This window comes from Lethenteron reissneri, chromosome 36, assembly GCF_015708825.2.
Source record: "Lethenteron reissneri isolate LAM-NWPU_2019-01 chromosome 36, ASM1570882v1, whole genome shotgun sequence".
NCBI lineage: Eukaryota > Metazoa > Chordata > Hyperoartia > Petromyzontiformes > Petromyzontidae > Lethenteron > Lethenteron reissneri.
In genome coordinates, this window is record NC_083814.1 from 836,475 (window position 1) to 851,271 (window position 14,797).

At 43.4% G+C, this 14,797-nt stretch overlaps 2 protein-coding genes across 6 annotated transcripts in view; one reads left to right on the forward strand and one right to left on the reverse strand.

Moving 5' to 3' along the window:
- LOC133351095 (monocarboxylate transporter 13-like) overlaps nt 1–1,279 on the forward strand; it is a 34,822-nt gene extending 33,543 nt beyond the window's left edge. For 3 of the 5 annotated variants that reach the window (XM_061566029.1, XM_061566031.1, XM_061566027.1), the window contains exon 5: nt 445–1,278. In XM_061566029.1, coding sequence (XP_061422013.1) covers nt 445–755 — 311 coding nt within the window. In that variant the 3' untranslated portion in view covers nt 756–1,278. Of the gene's footprint in view, nt 1–444 lie in introns of all 5 variants that reach the window. The other 2 variants (XM_061566028.1, XM_061566030.1) reach the window with 2 other exon arrangements.
- A 2,962-nt stretch (nt 1,280–4,241) lies between these two features.
- Nucleotides 4,242–14,797, reverse strand: part of LOC133351094 (GRB10-interacting GYF protein 2-like) — a 99,604-nt gene continuing 89,048 nt past the window's right edge. Inside the window, 5 exon segments of the mRNA XM_061566026.1 lie at nt 4,242–5,133; nt 8,869–9,028; nt 9,433–9,611; nt 12,038–12,195; nt 13,488–13,720. Coding sequence (XP_061422010.1) covers nt 5,069–5,133; nt 8,869–9,028; nt 9,433–9,611; nt 12,038–12,195; nt 13,488–13,720 — 795 coding nt within the window. The 3' untranslated portion in view covers nt 4,242–5,068.

Consider the following 14,797-nt stretch of genomic DNA (forward strand, 5'->3'; position numbering starts at 1 on the left):
GATCGGCCGTAACATTCGCTCCGGTCATTTAAACTGCAGTGCGATTTGAACAAACGCTTTTTGGCCCAAACCCTTCCCCTTCTGTGTACAAAGGGTAAGAAATGTAAAAAATGCATCAATAATTTGAAGGAAAAAAACACGGTCGTCAATGATTGTGCTAATTGTGCGAGCGCACCACTGCCAACACGACTGAATAATTTGTATCGGAACGTGGTTTTTGGGGTGATCTACACGACTCCGGTGACCACCTGAGGCCAGATGGTGGGAGACCGTCAGGGCAGATTGTGGAGGTTGCCGCGTGTCTCCTGCTCAGCCCCTGTGGGGTCTGGTGGAGGGAGGGTAGAGTGTGGTGGTCAAGTGTGGTGGTGGTGACATCAACGGCTTTGGCCAAGACAGCATCTTAATCCGAGTTCAAAGTTTTAATCTCTTTGTTTTATTCCACAGGTTTTCTAAAAGACTACACGGGGGATTATAAAATGTCATTTATTGCCTCCGGATTGGTTATTATTCTCGGATGTTTGGTTCTCCCGATGCTGGCAAATTTTTTTTCCTGTTCAACGTCCATGGACTTTGCTATGGATAAACAATACCAAGGAACGGACAATGAAGACGAATCCGCAGTGTCTGGTGAGGTAAAGCAACCTCCCAGGCGGCTCTCGGCCGAGCGATGCGACCAACATGAGGTCACCAACGGTGCAGATCTACCACCCTCTCAAGTCGTCAGTGAGACCGCATCAACAGCCACTAATGTGTGAGGACCACAACAAAACGCGGTCGGGGCAATACGTTGCGACAATTGGCGTTGCACATCTACACCGATAGTGTTAACATAATATTTTGCCAGATTTAATATTTAAATTAAATCGTGCTTTTATTTTTGTTTACATTGTCGGAATTGTATGTATTCCACAGAGATAATAGGGGCGATTAATACTTTGGGGAAGTGTGTAAATCAGCGGTGGATGGAAGCTAAAATGTTGTGAAGCCAGGTCGCCCTTGTAATAGCGGCGATTACTCGTACTCCACTGGGTTTATTGCATCTCCTGGTTAAATAGCGGACTGCCCAACTCACGATAGATAGGGAAGTGTCACGCATCTCAAAATTGTGCTCACCCCCATTCATAATAACAATCAACATCACGATGATTGTTATTAACAGTGTCATTGTCACGAACAAGTCATAATTATCTTCTTGGTTCTTTCAGTAAAGTCACGTAGAATGGAAATAATAAAATTATAAAAATTCTACATAAAATTATTCTCACGACGTTTCGGCCACAACGCAAGCAGCCGTCCTCAGGTGGAGAACAGGTCTGTCTGAATGACACACCCCAGGCTTGGAGCGTCTATTTCACTGGCATTGACTATATATCTTGCATTCTACGCAGGGAATGGATTCTTTGCTCAGCTGCAAGTCTCCTACCACCACTCTCCCATTGACATATTTCGTTGCTTCCTCTTAGTATCTTTCACGCGACGGTCAATGGTATAGTGTATAGCGGATTGTATAATAATAAATAGTATAAAATTGTAATGTTTAATACAATGTACAAAGTAATATATAGTTTCGTAATTGTATAGTGAATATACAGCAGTGTGATATACAGTAGGGTGGGTAGAATAATACATAGTGTAATATTACAATGTGGTGTATAGTAATACAGTATATCATTTAATGTTGGGTTTGTCTATCGCAGTATATAGTACAGTGTAGACCCGTGTGATGTAAGAGAATTAAGTTTAGCTGAAAGCATATTATATTTTTTGCGACATAGAATTGTAATGTATTACTTACTGTTAGTAGCTTAGCCTATTGGTGAGTATATTTAGTATACTGTTGATACTATGTAGTTTATACTTAAGTTGTTTACGTGGTGATTTAGTTACTACAGCTACATACTATTAACATTCCTTCCCTTTATTAATGTTACCCCTATCCGCTCCCTTTGATGCTAATCCTGCATAATGCACGGACATAATGACTTTAAACCCCCCGCCAAACCTACGCATTTCACAAGTAGTACTAATCGCATATCTGCATTTCCCATAAATATGCTAAATTCATCTTGATATCCAAATTATTTTGTTAAGGCGCTCTTCCCCCTTCCATCCCAGCTTAAATAGACGCTCCAAGCCTGGGGTGTCATTCAGACTCTGTCTTCTCGACAGACCTGTTCTCCACCTGAGGACGGCTGCTTGCGTTGTGGCCGAAACGTCGTGAGAATTATTAAATGTTTTATTTTTATTATTTCCATTCTACGTGACTTTACCGAAAGAACCAAGATGAATCCCTGCAGTCACGAAAGCTTTAAATCGAAACATAATTATCTTGTTAAACAACAATGTGGATTCATATAGCATTTTATACTATACTCATCTTTTGACACTACACATGAACAATTATTTAAATCACAAAATCCAGGAGACATCAATTACCAGAGACACTTGCCACGGTGACTGTGCACACATTAAACAGAAACACGCAATGACATTGGGTTAAAATTGTATTAAGAGAATATAACCAAAACCCACTGTCCTATAAGGAGGAACCTATTTACCCCTATAGCCACACACCCATTAGTCATAATTAACTTGATGGTGTTTGTACCATAACAGAGTAGAAACAGCTGAGTCTTGTTGAGGTCGACAGCGAGGGCCTCACCGGTTTCGTGAGTGGGGTTGGCTCGATGCTGTCAGTTTAGCAGCAAGAGGGAGCAGGGGCTGTGCTCGCATCGGGCAGAGATCATATCAGTCTGTAAATCAGTCTTCCGTGAGAAGAACTTTGAAGCCACTCAGGATTATTATTGGGGTGATTTGAATCATCTCGGGCTGCAGGTGTGAGTCGACCCGTTGTAATCAGTATATCAGTGCCTGCGCCATTTATGTTTTTTTCTGCATTTTACAAGCAGTGGTTAGGCTTTATATCTCATAAATATAATTTACTCTGTAATTGTAAAGATATCAGTGTGAATACATGCTATTCAGTTGTGTGCAGACTATTTTACTGCAGATTTTACTTGTTTAGAAAATAAGACCATCTTTGATTCTTAGAATTTCCACAATTGTTAACACCTGTGTTAAGGACTCATTCTTATGCTACAGACGTGTGCCAGATGGGTGGGTCAGAAATGTGAATTGGATAGTGACATGCATCACATGTGTATGTGTCACGTGTGTGTCAGGTGCGACACGTTTCAGTTGTGTTGCATTTATGACAATCCTGGTATGGGGGAAGATTTATCCATATGGGGGATGACGTTTGTGCCTTTGTTGACATAAAACCTTTATTGTAAGGATTCGATGTACTTTATAAAACAGTATCGTTTATGTAAACTGCGGGATAAACTGCGTTGAACCGGGGTGACAGCATCCGCTCGCTTGTGAATGTAGACGTGGCGTCTGGTGCACGAGACTCGCGTTTGTGAGTGACACGGGCGGCTGCATTGGGTTCAACACGTGTACACGAGGAAACTTGTTTTGTGCTTATTTGTTTTAAATTAAAAGTCAAGAGAAAGCAGCAGTTTGTTTTTGACAGTTGTGGTTTAAAAGGCAGAATGTGATGCGATACTTTTTAAAATAAAACTTCGAACAAATTTCAACATTACTTCGACGTGTACAAAACCGGCTGAACCGGTCAGGCGAGGTGCATCATAGATGTGTTGAAAGACGCATGCAAGGTATGTGCACGGCAGACGCGCGTTGAACTTGCGTGTCAAATACGTACTGTACGTGTGCCAGATATGTCTATTTCAATCAGGTCTATGGCGGACGCACGTGTCGGATGTGTTGTCAGATACGAGCGTGTCACAGACGTGTCGGGCGTGGTGATACGGCAACACGGGAGGACACGTATGCCTGAGCGGCCAAGTAGAGGGCACATTGCCCATGACAAAGTCTGCTTCAACTACCAAATCGTCTACTGCAAATGCACACCATTAAATAATTACCATGAACACGGCACACTGCACCAATCGGACTTGTGGAACTGCGATACTCTGACACTGCGGGCACGTCAGCAGTGGTGGAGTCCGTATCCCAGTAGCAGGCAAAGTCTGTCAGTGCAGGTGCTGTTTTGCCGTCGCACAAAGTGCGACATTTTATCGGCACCAGAGGATTATAATGTCGAATGAAACCCCAGCTGGGGGTTCCAAGTGGTGGTAACATTCCAATTGCAAGCCAATACACTCCAGCCACTGCACTTCCCAGGGTTGAAGATAAGTCAAATGAAGTTACCAGCAGAATACAGATGCATCAATATTCTTTATTTGGAAATTTTCATATTTACATTGCAATGAGTGATGCAGAGTCATTTCCTCCATAAAATATCCACACATTTTGAAAACCCTGCCATAACATTTCCCAAAACAAGGTTAAACTTATACTTTGAAAAATGCAATTGAAAAAAATGGGTTTCCTCAGCCATCCAACAATTTACATGCCTAGCAAATAAACGAGTACGTTTGTTGGTCATAACAGGTTATATTTCTGTTATGTGAACAGTTGCCAAAAGGGGAGTTTGTAAACTCTTCCCCCTGATACTGCCTGGAGAACGTTACATCTTCTTAAATGTAAGTTGCAGTCCAGAGCTTTAGGCAGATTGTCCCCGGTCTAAAACACTTCAACAATCAAAGTATTTCCAGTATGTACTGAGCTAGGCTTGTAATGCTTTACATTTTGACTCGATGGACATTTGCTTTTAATAGAGAAATTTCTCTAATACCAAGTACAATGTACAAGTGTCGAAAAACGGCAAACTTTTGTTTAGATGTGTTGGGACTGGATATTAAAAATCGTATTAAATTGGAGAACGCCTATTCCCTGAATCGAACATTTCTCAGGGGGCCTGGAAACAACATTGGCTCACGCGAATGCAACACAACTCGCCCATGAGATATGCCAACCTCTGCAGCTCGCACTGTTGCCGGCTGTGGAGGTGATGGGTGGTAGTAGGGCGTTTTGAAGAGAATGAAACGGCAGCGACACCTTTTGATGCGTTTCCACGTTCACGTGGACGCCCACAGAGAGCGCCAGCCTCAGCCTGAAATCTGCGCTCCCATCCACAGCCACCTTAGTCTTCCAGGGTTTCTATCTCTCCCATGTTGGGACGATCCGACGAAGCGTTCACTGAGAATCCTGTAAGAAACAACAAGCGAGGGCATGAAGTGACACTTTCAATAGCGAGCCTCGTTCAAACTTGATACAAAAGTTAAACTGTGACCAATGTGCATTTTTCAACCAGTAACGAATGATATTAGTAGTGAATAAAGGAAATGAGATTAACAGCTCATCGTGGCACCTGCCAATTCTTTACGGTGGCCTACAGAACCTACACGGTTGCAAGCCACAAATTATCGCTGGACTGCGGTGTGACCTGTGACGTCGCCATCTTGTGCTCTACCCCCAAGGAATGGGCTGCCCTATGTGCTCATTAACAGCAGTGGTTTTGTAGACGGTGGGGGTCTAACGTTACCGCCATGTCTCGCGCAACCCCAACTCCCCTGCCTCCTTTCGTCATTTCCAATTCCCCTCTCACCAAACAACTTGCCAGCTGCCCATGACAAAGAGTACACATGATGGAATGTTATCTGAGTATTGCATAGGTCAGTGTTGATCAACCCCAGTCCTCACGACCCCTCACGGTACAACTATCAGGTGAGTGTAATTTTGTGCAGTGGCTCTACTTGTATATGAATAGATAGGTAATCATGAAAAGGTGGCCGTGGAATGCCATGAGGGCTGGATTTGCTGTCCCTGCATGAAGGTCAACAGCAGTTTAACCTACTGATAGTGAAGCAATAAATGCAACTAATGTTGGGTCAATTTTTTATATCTACGTTTAAGTTAATAGTGGAAATCGCTCATCCCTCATGCAGTCCAACACCAGAAGACAAGCACATTCACCAATCACCTGACACTACTCACTTGCGTACTATTAACCAGGCAATCACACCAAGCAAACACCAGTCACACTAAATACACTCATCCGATACACACACCACTCACATTCTAGCCCCTCAATCTCATACATTCACCACTTACACACTCCCCACTCACCTATTGCCATCTGCAGCACGTTTTTGTCCATCAGGTGAAACGCTACTTATCACAATTAGCATTCAGTCGTGGTTTATAAGCAGGTCAAAAGTCATTGGTTGTAAAAGGTAACGGTGAGATCGCTTAATGCTGACAGTCGAGTCTCCATGACAACAAACTCGAAGGCATTTGATCTACTCTTCCACGTTGACCAGACGTGTTGGAACAAGTCGGCGGATCCACACTTTACTCCACCTTACACGACCTGTCGATCAACTGTGAATGTACCCAGATTTTCCCGCACCTCCGATGAGCATTGTTGGCTACACATGGGGGATAGGGGAGGAGTGGGGAGATTTAAGACGCCATTATACCAGTGGCAGCTCTCCCATAGGTTGTACATTGCTTACATTCAGAATGACCTTTAATTGGACTCTGTGGGATGACATCTGCCCATCCTATTATCAGAATCAGATTTATTTATACTGGAGGAATCCGATGAGCTATAAAGCTCTTTTTCACAGATATCCAGTAAGGGGGGGGGGGGGGGATAAGAACGTTACAACAAACAATACAAAAACACGACAGGGGTGCAATACAAAAATTAAGCCCCTCCCCTTTGCTGGCTCCCCACTTTCTCTGGGCCTTCACCGAGTGCTGCTGATGACCGAATGACAGGACTAATGTATCGACTATACAGAGGACCATGTGTGTAAGACATTAAACTCATCTGGCCCTCACCAGACCTCGTTAATGGTTAGAGATCGCGTAAAGCCTAAAGTCAATAGATTGTGTACTTGGTTTCTTAGTCAGAAGCAGTCTTCATTGGACCCTGACAGTCCTAAAATTAAAATGCTTATAAATACAGGGTGAAACGCTTCCTATCTGCAGCAACATGGGAGTCACTATTCACAGATCCTATCATGTGTAAATCACAACGAAGTTTATACGTATCGATAGCCGTGGATAAATGAAACTCAACAAATGTACACTGGTGCACATGGAGAATAACAGAGATACTTCCAGTCCACTCGTCTTATCCGTGGAATGGATGCAGGTAACAAGAGTCATGAAGTAATGTCCACGGACCACTTCTGGGTGTCATACAATCATCATCGTCACAGTTTAGTAGCATAATCACCATTATTGTTACTATCATAATCAAAATCCATTGTCCAGCCACTGCTGGATGGCCTTGTTGCACTATTGCGATTTCTCATGGTCTTACGATGCCACGATCCACCTCGCTCTTGTACATGAACTCATTTCATGGCGACATACTAAAGCAAATGCTCTGTTGAATTTGTGCAGCAACGGATGTCTGAAAGAAGTAATCCTCTCCTCATTCTCACGCATAGGATGTTGAAAATGAGAATGTTGCGTTCTCTTGGTAGCTTCAACACTTACTCCTTCAACCAGGGTTTCTGGGGAGGTCTGTGAGCCATAACGGCTACATGAGCCACAGTTCTGAACCTCACCCTAAGTAGACACACCAACAGTTTGACAATGGTAGGTGTATCTTACAGATGACAAGTTGATGGTAACTGGATAGATTCCGCAGTAGATCCTGGTGTCAAAGACATGGACTCATATTCGCTGTTCCATCACTGTAGTCCAGCAGATATTCTTGCTTAGACTGGCATACACTTAAGTTTTTGTCTTGATGTGTTGGTGACAAAAGTGTGTTGGTAATTACAAGCCCATAGACTGAAAATAATAGCCTGCTACTGAGCTCATCTTCTTGGTTCTTTAGGTAAAGTCACGTAGAAGGGAAATAATAAAATAATAAAAATAAACCATAATAAAATAATTCTCAAGACGTTTCGGCCACAACGCAAGCAACTGTCCTCAGGTGAGGAACAGGTCTGTCCCTTCTACGTGACTTTACCGAAATAACCAAAAAGATTAATCCCTGCAGTCACGAAAGCTTTAAATCGAAATTTGCTACTGAGCTGTTCTGGCCCATGTCTTCCAAACAAGTGATAGCACCACATAGCCAACTCAGGCAGCTAAAAAAATATTGTCCAGAGCAGCCACTTAAGCAAAAACCTGTCATATGACTCCTCATGTGAGTCATCAGCCTTGCCTGCATCCCTCAAGGAATAGGCATGTTTGGTGGTGGCAAAGGGAACCAACATCACCTCTTGTTGATAGGGAGGTGAGCCCATAGCAGACTGGGCCTTCCAAACCTCATGAGCAGCACCACCACAATCACACCTTTAGGGCTCCTCCATTCTTTGACTCAAAAAATTAGCCACTCCATTGCTTTACTTAATTATGCCGAGTAGAGAACTGTCGTCCACCTCTCGTGGTAATTATAGCCACAACGAGTCTATGGGACCTCTTGCATTTCAGAGGTCCAGGTGATACCAATTCAGCTCCCGGCAGAGGAATGACACCTTCTCCCACAGCGAGCATTCGGACATTTCAGATGGCCAGCCACAGAGCAATTTCCTGTTGTTTCTTGAGGCTGCCATTCTCCACATTATTTGCTCATTAACCACCCCTCCAATGTTAATCTCCCCTTGTTAAAAGTAGTTGAATATTAGGGTAATTATGAAAGGTTTATATTGCACACAAATATAAGAATAAAAATGTGATCAAAAAGAGCCTACATTATACAAAGTTAATACAATTGCACTTAAGAATATGCCTTAACAGTTTCGTTTTCATTCTTCAATATTTGACAACCACTTTCAACATTTCAGCAACTGTCAAGAGAAATGTGTCTTAAGCAATTTTAGAACAATGTGGTATTGACCGTAATGCTGTTACTTAAGCCACTCTTGGCAGACAATGCATTGCTGTATGAAGAAAATGGCTGAAAACAGTTACCAAGAATACTGGGGTCTGCCCTGACCATGCGCTGTTTCTTTTTCTTCTTGCTGGCTTGCATGGCCTCGAAGCTGGCCTGCTGCGCCGCACTGTGGCCACATTGATATGCCGAAGGCATGCTGCCACCACCACCGCCCTGTGGGAGACCCCACACGGACTCCTGAAAGACACGTGGCAAGGGTAAAAATGCGCAGACTCAGTTAACGAGCTCAAGATTTCTATTTTAAACAAGAACACGATGTTATGCTCAGATGAGCATTGATTGAGCCAGTGCTCATATAACGTTTACAGCCCCATGCCAGTGATGGAAATTCCACATTCCTATCGCTGTGGCAAGTATATACATATGAAAACCACTTTTGAAATCCCCACAAGTGATATTCATTGTATCGACCTCAGAGAGTTTGGTGGGCTGAATTAACCCCCAACCAGGAATTGCCACTCGCTCTGACGCCAAGCCACCTGGCCCGGAGGAGTGAAGTTATAACTGATAAATTACCGAATTGCATATTTGTTATGTGCTTTGCGATTGTCTGCTGTCTGTGTTGAGGCAGCACGGAGCACCTGCTGCTGTTGATGCAGCTGCTGCTGGCGCTGATGGTTTTGCTTCTGTTTGGCACGGCGCTCCAAAAACTGTTTGGCAAACTCCTTGGCGTCTGGTGTCTCTCCCAGGTATGCTGTGATGTAGTCGTGTACCTCATAGGGAGACTCCACCTCTTTTAAGAATGACACAAATGTAGGAACTGCGGAAATAGATACATATCGTCATTAAATAAACATTTTCAGATGATGCAAGCATGAATCGTATGTAAATATCTGGTAATTTTATTTATTTTAACATTTGATTGAAAAGTCCTGTTAAAACACAAAGATGTTCAAACACCAAATAGACACCTTTTACAAAGAATAAAGTCTGTATTAACCACACATACTTGTACTAAACATGCAAACAAACATGCTCTGATAATATATGCATTGTCTTTGAAACGGATTAGCCTACACTAGAGACAGCCTTCTTGATGGCCTAGTCTCATCAGTGTCGGACCAGAGAGGAGTACAAAGACAATGCATGTATCAAACCATTGATATCTCGAGGTGTGCAGCTATATATGACCTTTTTGCCACTATCAAAGTATGAAAAATAAGAATAGGTTTTACCCTTTCTGGCAATAAAACAGGTGTTAAGATTATCAGAGCATGTTTGTTTGCATGTTCACCACAAGTACGTATGGTTAATGCAGACTTAATTCCTTGCAAAATATATCTATGTGGTGTTTGAACATCTTAACACCTGTTTTATTGCCAGAAAGAGAAGATGTTCGATACAAGTGGAATAAGTGGCTCTGACACGGTACGTAATTTCAAGGTATTTATTCATCTTCGGAACAGCAACTTCTCTCTCTCTCTGCGGATGTCGACCTGCTCTCGTGGCTGCACTGCCCTGCGCCACGTGGCGTTCACCTCGCTCGCTAATGCACCGCTGGCTGGCGGCGCTAGGGAGCGGCTGGAGGTCGAGCCGCCATGTGGCAGGTGGAGATGTCGAGGCAGCAGTGGTGGGGAGCTCCTCTTTGATCTTCAAACACCGACCCCTAATGTTGCTGTACCCCAGGCTTATATTCACTTCCCCGGAGGCTAAGCCCCGCCTCTGGCCACGCCCCTCCTGGAACCTTCGGGAACGTTCCAGAGACTTCCCTGGTAGATCCGCCCAATCACCTTTCCCCCAGATAGAAACCCTACAATGGATAATCCGTGGACTGTATCAGTCTGTAAATGTAACCCCCACAATAATGCAGGAGATGGCGCTCTCTTATTACACATGTACACACTGACTTACTTTCAATGGTATATTTTCATAATGTTTAATGATAATTGTGTCGTTGGTACCTAATTTCGCATTAGTGCGGCGCTTGAGTCAGGCCTCGTTGGAACTCATTGGTACCGCGTGTGCACATGGGTCAAGCCTGCGCTCGGGCCTAGTCGTTGCCAGAATTCAAGACTAATCAAACATGATGGGAACTTTCTATTTTATACATTTTAATTCCACGTTTGTTACATATACAGAACGGTGTAACAGGACAGGAGAAAACAGTGTTAAGAAACGGAATCTAGTTACGTAAGTAGCTTCCCTGATGAAATAAACATGGTGAAATCGAGGTCATCGTTGGTCATAGCTTTCTGGTGGAGCCCAATAAGATCCACAATAAGTAAACCCGTAAAAACAAAGTTTTTCACTCTAAATCCTTTATATGCGTGGCGGCTAGAGTCCTCTCGTCCTCTGGCTTGAGATGGCTGCAATCTATGGGTCAGATGATTGTCTGCCAGTATTAAGCAATTGGTAATTAAATATTTAATTTGTTTTCCCTAAACAGTGTAAAATTTTGGAAAAAAAATTTCACGAAAATTAATTGTCACACACAAAGAGTCTGTGTGGAAAATGTCAGCTCGATTGGATCACGGGAAGTGGGTTAAAAAACGAGCGAAAGATTTGCACGGTCCTAAGCAAGCAAGCGAACTTAATATAAAGGATTTAAAATATATTCGCCTGTGGAGGATGCCGGGATCGATCCCGCGACCTTTGGCATGGGAAGCGAGGGCGCTACCAACTGCGCTACTCCGCCACGGCCTGTGGAGGGGTTACGCTCTGGGCTCCTATACTGTGACGTTCAGCCAAAGCCATGAATGAGTTCTATTTGAATAAATGTAAAATAATTTTTTTTTGCCTAAAAAGTGTAAAATTTTTAAAAAAATTTTCACGAACATTAATTGTCTGTCACAACGAGTCTGTGGAAAATGTAAGCTCGATTGGATCACGGGAAGTGGGTTAAAAAACGACCGAAAGATTTGCACGGTCGTAAGCAAGCAAGCAAGCACGCACGCAAGCAATCAAGCAAGCACGCAAGCAAGCAAGCAAGCGAACTTAATATAAAGGATTTAAAAATGGATCAGTGCTTGGAGTATCGGCCACCAATGATGGATATAGAGTTGTTAGCACTATCGTTATACAGCATTGCAAGTTGTAGTGTTTAGTTTGTAGTCCTTACCCCATACCTCCAAATAGCACGGTTGACTGCGTATGGTGCAAAAGAAGTTCAACATACATACATTGGGACTCCGCCCTATTAGGCGAGATTTTGTTGAAAACGAAATGTATGCAGGTGCCCGTTCTTACCATCGAGGTTGTTGGAAGTGTTGAGAGCATGCAGCATTTGCTCGCACCACTGAGTGAATCCGTCTTGGGCCTTGTTCACTCCCTGGAATAGTTTCATCAGCTTGTCTTCTTCTTCCGTTTTCTTTTTGCTTTGACGTGACGGAATTCCATACGACTCACTAGGCAACATTGAGAAGACACAAAACATACAATTACGAATGTTAAAATATTTAATTTGACCCCGACTCGGGTGCCTCTCTGTGTGGTACTCTACCCCCTTTTCAAATTGGTTTCCTCTGGGTTCTCTGGTTTCCCCTCATAGGCAAAACACACACACACTTATTGCTCTTTGCCAGGACCCTTCATGACAAAAAAAGTATTGGGAAAACAGGATTTACAATAAACATAAGCAAAAATTAATTTACGTGGAACAAGTTCGTTACACATAACTCATCCATAATCAACGTTTTTGGGTTTAGATCGCGTTATTTATAAATGTGTCGTAACCCTCCACCACCCGACACGGCCAATCAGTAAAAAAGTGTCACGTTGACAAAATACAAATAGTTCACTGCTTTAGCCCACCGGTGTGTTGAAGCGTGAAACCACAACATTTACAATTTGAGTACGACGTTTCGCTGGTAATTGCATCCAGCATCATCGGGCAATTCGCCAGAATGGTGAGGCTCTGCTGTGTCTCCCGTTCTTATATAGAGCAGCAGCAGGGTGACGTCATCATTAACTCATTAATTCGTCAGGTGCAAATATTTGAGGGGGGGTTATTGTAATTATATACTAGATTAGAAATCAGGCTATTGTTACGATGCGAGTTGTAGATTAGTAATCATTTGGCATGTGTTTAATTGTGATTATGCTACATTAGTAATCAGTTAGTGTTTGTTTCCCTTATAAGGAATTGTAATGTATCTTATTTAATAATACGCTTCCAGGCCGCACTAAGCCTGCAGCTGTCTGAGCGATTAAAGTTATTTCTGTGTCCCTCAATATCAATGGATTCTCTAATTAGTCTTTGCCAGTAGTAACTAGTTTTACACAATACTTCAACGTTGTCAAAATCAATTGAGTGTCCCTGTTGGCATGCATGTTCTGCCACCGCCGACAGTTGTGTTTGCGACAGTTTAATATTTCTCTGGTGTTCTTTTAGTCTTACACTAACGTTACGCCCTGTCTGTCCAATATAGCATCTGCCACATACACAATTAATCCGATATACACCTTCTGTTGATAATTTAGGTAATTCATCTTTAGTGCACCTGCAGTTTAGTGGTTGAATGCAGTATGAATGAGACGAAACAGTCAATGTCTGGTAGACCGGGTCCTTAACATGGGTGCAAGAATTAACGAGTGACCATGGTAACAGTGCTACGTGCGCTGTGGACTTTGCTTCGGTGCGCTCTCGCCGGTGGGCGGCGCGAGCGTGCGCGCGTTCATGTGCGTGCGCGAGCGCTACCCGAGCGAAGGACTGCTCTTGCTGGTCTTCATGTTGACATTGCGCACCGGCGGGCCCAGCTCCTTCACAGCGTCGTCCCAGAAGCCAATGTTGGGAGATTTCTTTTCTTGGATGGTGCCAGCACCAGCCCCCCCCCAAAGATTGCTCACATCAGAACCCCACGGGTTAGAGGAGCCACCGGGACTCACGTTCCCCCACACGGAAGTGTTGTTAATGGGGACGCTTGAATGTTGCTGTGGAAGACAGATGGAAGGTAACCTTCACACACTGCGATGCGAAACGGCCGTACCAGCACTGACAAAGAATATTCATTTCTCAATCGGTGTCTTTTGAAATTAAATGGAGGCCTGCTACAAATAAGACTGAAATATTAATTGTACACAGCAATTATAAATCAAAGGAAATTATTTGGAGTGAATCAAACATATCAAATATGGATTCAGCCGCAACATTTTTTTTATTTTAAACATGCAGGCTCGGAAAATAGAGGAATAATGATATCAGAAGGATTTTTTTCCCATACATATTTGCCAGTGTAGCAGTGATGTTTTGATATATAAAATACATTTGAAGGAATCGAGTCAACTTAAGTGCTGAAAAAATGGCTGCCAGATGCAGAAGTAACAGCGGCTGCCCTGTAACAAAGCAACTGGCGATAAGAAGACTGGTTCCCCATTCAAACACGGATTTGTGTGAAGGATGCTACACATCTCTACGGGATGATGGCGTAGGCAACTTGAAAATTCAGAATTATACAAAGAAGCAATAAACTGTAGGCTACATGGGAAGGAGGAGGAAGGTTGAGAGGGAAAGAGCACATATGCAAGAAAAAAAAGACAAAGATCCCCCGTATAGCCTTAACAGACTGTTGTGAGCGAGTAGCTATGAAAGCCGGTATGGCACACGAGGGAGTGGGTGGCCAGCACCACGCCAGGTCGTCTTTGTCTCCCTTGTGGCGATGTTTACACCACGCACCAGGTACTCATTTGAGGCCGAGTCGACCTAGGAGAGACCCAGGACTGGTTCGGATAATTGTCAGTAGTGGTGGCCGTGAGCAGGAATCCAACTCAGACCGCCGGGTTCATACCGCTAACTGCTAAACTACTGCTCCCCATGAATAAGAAACAGGTAGGCGCAAGTAACAGGTAGGTTACGGACAGGCATTGGTGTGGCACACAGAATGGTGACCAAGGAAAACAGTTGAAATCAGAGCATGAGGCATTGTAAGAACAGGCCTTCTATATCACGACTTGGCTTTGCAACAGCTGTAGCAGAAGCAATGGTAAGAGGATGGTGGCAGCATAAAAGCT